Raw genomic sequence first — 6,514 nt, forward strand, 5'->3', positions numbered from 1 at the left:
TGAGGAAGCAATAAACAGCTGCAACCCAGTAATCAGCAGCCCAGGAAGCAAGAAACAAAGCAAGCAAACCAACTTGATTCAGGTAATGGAACAGTAACTTCAGCAAACCAAAAAGCTTCAAACCAGCTTTTCAAAACCCAAAAATCAAGCCATTTTTCAACCAAACACAGAATCTAGCCTTTCAGGGGATTCTATCTACTGAAGAGGATTAGAAATTCAATTTTAAACAGTGTTTTTCGAGGAATTTTCACCAAAAAAATGCAAGGGAATCAGTGTTATCAAATTATTCCAGCAGTCTCAATTTTTTCAGCTTTTTTATCCCCTCCTCTCTGACTTTTTACTCAAGTAATGATGCCTTTATAAGCAAGCAATTATGACAGCTTAAAGGTATCAGTTTTTGCACTTTGCACCTTTTTATGTTTTCATTTTTGCTTAGGATATCTTAGTTTAAAAAATAGATTTCTACATTAGTCCCAACACCCAGCTTCCTAGATGTTTCCTTAGGCTGTTACAAAGATTCCTCTACCTAGAGTTCCTAAACTACCCCCTTAAGCCCCTGTTATTATCCCTTGAGGCCAGATAGAACCCGGGTCAAATTGACCCAATTTAATGGGTCTGAAAAGAACCAATTCAACTCCTTTTTCGGCTATTTGATCTTCAGGAACCGAATCAATATGACCTTTTCAGAGCCTTAAAGACTCGAAACAAAAAATATTTCGGCCCAAAACAAGAACGAAAATCAACCTATCCAAACATAGAAACAGAACACAAATAATAATCAAACACAACCTAAATCTAACATGCAAATACAGATGGTGAAAAATTAAAAATAAAAAAATCAGAAAATAAAAGAAAGAGTGGAAGAAGATGAGAAAAGAACACAAAAATGTCAAGAGGTAAAGAAAAATACCTAAGAATCTCGGACAAATGAGAAATAGGGACTGATTCTTCGAAATCATTCAATTTTTGGCTCAATCTAAGATTAATCGTGTGTTCTTTATCAAAAACACACGAATAATGTCAAAATGGACCTAAAATCTTCAATGAAAACCTGAATTGGAAATTTGGGATTTTAGGGTTCATCTTTCGATTTAAGATTCGACGCGTTCTGTGAGGATTCGAGGGAAAAGAAGTGAAGACTTGGAATGGGGGAGTGAAGGAGGGTTTGGGGTGTTGATTCGGGAGGGGGGTTGGGGCCGGCACCGTCGGGCAGACGCGGTGGGAAAAGAGGGCGGCTCTAGGATTTGTGTTTGAGTTCTATGAAAGTGGAGAGATGAGAGACGATGAGAGAGGGGGGGTCTAGATTCGGACCGTTAAATATTAAAGGGACCCTAGTTCCTGTCCGTCTGATCATACGGGATCAACAGCTGAGATTAAGCTCTACGAAAACGACGTCGTTTGATTTATTGGTGGGGCGGACCGGGTTGGACACGGGTTTGGGATGGTTTTGGTTGGGTAAGGGTAAGATGATTTGGGCTTGGGGAAATTTTAAAAGACTTGGCCCAATTCAATATCCTTTCGCTTTCAATTCAGCTTTCTTTTTATTTCTTTTCCTTTTTTCCAAAATTAAAATTAAATCCTAAAACTAAATTAACCTATCAAACACACTAATTAATTCTAAATATTAATTAACATGACTAATTAAAGCTAAATTTAAAGAAAACTACCCAAATTCGAGATCAAACAATAAAAATGCAAAAGTAGTTATTTTTTTGTGATTTTTCCACTTTTATAAAACAAACTAATTTACTAACTAATCTAAAAATGTAAAACTAAATCCTAAATGCAAATGCAATATATTTTTGTATTTTTATGATTTAAACAAAATAATTGTGCACAGACCAATCCAAACAGCCAACAAAAATGCTACAAAATTGCAAATAATGGGAGAAAAATATTTTCTTGAATCTATAAGAGTAATTCATATAGGGCAAAATTCACGTGCTCACAAGGGGAGAAGGAAAAATTCTAGAGAGGACCAGAGATATAGAGAGAGAGATAGAGAGACCGAGAGAATGAGAGAATGAGAGGGTGTAGTCTTAGGGTTTAATTATGGTAAGGGGGATCTGGACCGTTGATTGAAATTAATCAATGGTTCAGATTGAGTGAGGGATGGGTCCAGGTGGTATGGTGCATTGGGCTTGGGTTTGGTGGGTTATTTAATTTGGACCAGGTTTAATTAGGCTATAATTTAAATAAGAATGGCTAATTGTTAAATACCCATCAAAATTAAATAAATAATTAATAAAAATAGCTAATAATTAGATAAAATGAAATTAAAGCTAAATAGGTAAAATTAAGGTAATTAAATAATATTTAAAATATAAAATAACTGATTATTGAATTAAAATAGCATAAAGTGTACAATTAGGCTATAATTGCAAAATTATTGTAATTATAGCCAAACAATGTCAAATTAGCTAATTTGTGAAATAATTAAATCCTAATAGGATTTAAAATGATATATTGATCTAAGAAATACTTTGAAATTACTTGTAAGGTAATTTATGAATAATTAGTGGATATAAAGTACTGAATAAATTAAAAAATAAATTAATAATATGAAAAATTATGGAAAAATACCAATTATTATAAAAAGTGATTTTGAAGGTATATATGCAAATTTAAAAATAGTACGAGGAAAAATTGGGTATCAATAGCTGCCCCTCTTTACCCGGGAAGGATGAAAGATTTGTCGGGTAAAGATATGATAGCCAATTTTGACCGAGCGAAACGGTTTGAAGAGGTTTACACCACACCCTGGTTTCTGAGTTGCCTACATATCCATGGTTTTACAGGAAGCAGGTCGTATGTAGTTCAGGATCCATCGGCGGAGTATACCGATGAAGCCATTTCAAGAACGGATGCAACATCTAAGGCTGGGTGAGTGAACGGTTTACAGGAATGGTTAGGTTTGATATGGCTTGAGGGAATTGGAGTGGGATCGTTCCTGCTGGGATAGTCGTTGCTCGCCGTCTTACCTGCAAATAGAAGCAACACAAGCGTATACTGTGCATAAATTTAAACATGATGCAAATTCCCGTTGGACCATGAATATTGTCTTTAGACGGTTAGGAATGGCGTCCTCAGACCTTGGTGTCCTGGGCCATGGGTTGTTTGGTGTAGGATTCGCAGGCCATGAAATGATGTTCTCAGGCTATGAGGATGGTGCCTCCGAACCATGACGCCTTTGAATAATGATATGCAAAAGATTGAAAGAGATCCTCAAGCCATGACATAGTGTTCTCGGGCAATAAAGATGGTGCCTCCGAACGATGATGCCTTTGGATGAGTTGGTGATATTTCAGCCCATGAAGGATGTAGTAGTATGATGCGAACAAGACAGAGACCAGTCTTGCAAATTGAAGGGCGAAGCTTAGCCCGAAAGAGAAGTGAGATAAATAATGTTTGGGATAGTGCTTAGATTTGAAGAAAATTGGAGGCAGAGCTTAGCCTCGGAAGGCAGAATGGTAGTCTTATGTAGATTGGAAGGCAGAATAGTAGCCTTATGCAATGCAGATGCAGATGGAGGTAGAGCTTAACCTCAGAAGGCATAATGGTAGCCTTATGCGAATTGGAAAGCAGAATAGTAGCCTTATGCAATGCCAATGCAGATGGAGAAAACGTTTGTTCTCGGAAGGCAGAATGGTAGCCTTATGCAATAAATAAGATAACAAATGACAGTAGAGTTTTCTTAGCTAATAGCAGACTGCGGTGTTGTCATTACTGAGAACATTGTGACATACGGAACATCACTGGAGTGTGATGATAGCAAATGTTGGTAAGTGTAACGGTTCAGAGAATCGTATTTTGAACAATGTTTATCTCGTGGGCGTACAGTATGTCTAATGATTTCACAATCCTAGTGCCTTCATTCAAAGAAAAATCGTGAGTTTTGTAAGGGGAAGGTTAGCTTGTATCCCTGCTGGCTTTACATGACTCGTTCGGCTTTGATCTGGTGATATCGTCTATATTAATGGGGTAGTGTTGCTAATCAAAGCAGTTTCAATAATAACATGCATGATTTTGTAAAAGTATGACATAAATTAAAAATAGCTTTTAGATGAACCAACGACTATGACGTAGTTTAGGATATTGCAACCTCTCCTACTACGGAATTTTGAGGGTCCTCCTCAAAATTTTGCCCCAATTTGATGGGTTGACATTTCTAACTGTCGCTCATGTGGCGATCGGCTAAAATTACTTTGGAATTTTGAGGGTTTTCCTCAAAATTCTGCCCCGTTTCCAATTGCGGAGGAAATGAAATTTTATTGAATTGTGACCGAACCCATAGGGCCGCCTACGTATCCCCTCTTAAATGGGAATTAGGTCAGGCATAATTCAATTTACATCATATAAGGAAAGCATAATGATTACATATAGTAATGCTTCACTGCATCTGAATTGATCGGCTTTGGCCAGACTTCCTCGTCCATTTCTGCAAGTATGAGGGCTCCTTCTGTCAAAACCCGGTGAACGATGTATGGACCCTGCCAGTTGTGAGAGAACTTCCCTTTGGCTTCATCTTGATGCGGAAAAATTTTCTTTAACACCAGCTGCCCCGGTGTGAACTGTCTTGGCTTGACTCTTTTATTGAAGGCTCTAGACATTCTGTTCTGATGGAGTTGACTATGGTGGACTGCATTCATTCTCTTTCCGTCTATAAGGGCTAGTTGCTCATAACGACATTTTACCCACTCTGCGTCGTTTAGCTCAGCTTCTTGTATGATCCTTACGGAAGGAATTTCTACCTCAGCGGGAATGACAGCCTCTATACCGTAAACCAGCATATACGGGGTTGCCCCGGTTGATGTGCGGACTATGGTGCGATACCCTAATAGAGCAAATGATAATTTCTCATTCCACTGTCTGTGATTCTTTATCATTTTCCTCAATATCTTCTTAATATTCTTGTTGGCGGCTTCTACAGCTCCATTCATCTGAGGTCTGTAGGCTGTTGAATTCTTGGGTTTGATCTTGAAGGTTTCGTACATAACTTTCATTAAGTCGTTGTTGAGGTTGGAGCCATTATCAGTAATGATTGACTCTGGAATTCCGAATCGACAAACAATGCGGTCGCGGACAAAGTCTGCCACGACTTTCTTAGTCACTGCTTTGTAGGATGCTGCTTTGACCCGTTTGGTGAAATAGTTGATGGCTACTATGATAAACATGTGTCCATTGGAAGCAGCAGGCTCAATTGGTCCAATAACGTCCATTCCCCAGGCGGCAAACGGCCACGGTGAGCTTGTTGTGTTAAGTTCGCTTGGAGGTACCTTTATCATGTATGCATGTATCTGATAGCGGTGGCATTTCCAGACATACTTGATGTAGTACGTCTCTATAGTCATCCAAAAGTAGCCATCCCGGATTATCTTTTTTGCTAAGATAAAACAGTTCATATGTGGACCGCAGGTCCCAGAATAAATTTCCTCTAGTAGCCTGGATGCTTCCTTTGCATGGACACATCTTAATAATCCTAAATCGGGAGTCCTCCTATACATGATTCCTCCACTATGAAAGAAGTTGTTGGATAATCTCTGAAGTGTGTGTTTTTGAGTAGGATTAGCAAGCTCCGGGTACTCTCATTTTGCCAAATGTTCCTTGATATCATGAAACTAAGGCTTTCCGTCTACTTCCTCTTCAACATGGGCACAGTAAGCTCGCTGATTGTGGATTTTCACCAGAATAGGATCAATGAAATTCTTATTGGGATGTTGTATCATAGATGATAGGGTAGCTAATGCATCGACGAACTCATTCTGGATTCTGGAAACATGCTTGAATTTCGTCTTCGTGAACCTCTTTCTCAATTCCCGTACATGATGCAGATGTGGGAGTATCTTGGAGTTCTTGGTCGTCCATTCTAATCGTACCTGATGTATAAGCAAGTCTAAATCTCTAATCACTAGCAGCTCTTGAATGTTCATGTCAATGGCCATTTTGAGTCCTAAGATGCAGGCTTCATACTCGGCCATATTGTTGGTGCAGGGGAACCTGAGTTTGGCAGACACTGGATAATGCTGACCGGTTTCTGATATTAGGACTCCTCCTATGCCAACTCCTTTGAGTTTGCTGCTCCATCGAAGAACATTCTCTAACCATCATAGTATTCCGCAATGTCTTCTCCTACGAATGATACCTCTTCATCGGGAAAATACGTTTTCAGGGTTCGTATCCTCCATCCACGGGGTTTTCAGCAAGGTGGTCTGCCAATGCCTGTCCCTTGACCACTTTCTGAGTTACGTAAACAATGTCGAACTCACTCAACAGGATTTGCCACTTGGCTAGCTTGCCGGTGGGCATGGGCTTCTGAAAAATGTACTTCAAGGGATCTATTCTCGATATAAGATATGTAGTATAGGCCCAGAAGTAATGTCTCAGCTTCTGAGCTACCCAACTCAAAGCATAACAGGTGCGCTCCAATAGAGAATGTCAGGCCTCATATGGGGTGAACTTCTTACTGAGATAATAAATGGCTTGTTCCTTCCTCCTTATTTCATCATTCTGCCCA

At 39.1% G+C, this 6,514-nt stretch overlaps 1 protein-coding gene across 1 annotated transcript; it reads right to left on the bottom strand.

Annotated features, from left to right (window-relative positions):
* Positions 1-5,618: 5,618 nt before the first annotated feature.
* On the bottom strand, positions 5,619-5,942 carry LOC138889911 (uncharacterized). Its single transcript, XM_070173258.1, has one exon. It carries the CDS (start codon positions 5,940-5,942, stop codon positions 5,619-5,621), a length of 324 nt encoding a protein of 107 aa, XP_070029359.1.
* Positions 5,943-6,514: the final 572 nt, after the last annotated feature.

This window comes from Nicotiana sylvestris, chromosome 1, assembly GCF_000393655.2.
Source record: "Nicotiana sylvestris chromosome 1, ASM39365v2, whole genome shotgun sequence".
Lineage (NCBI taxonomy): Eukaryota > Viridiplantae > Streptophyta > Magnoliopsida > Solanales > Solanaceae > Nicotiana > Nicotiana sylvestris.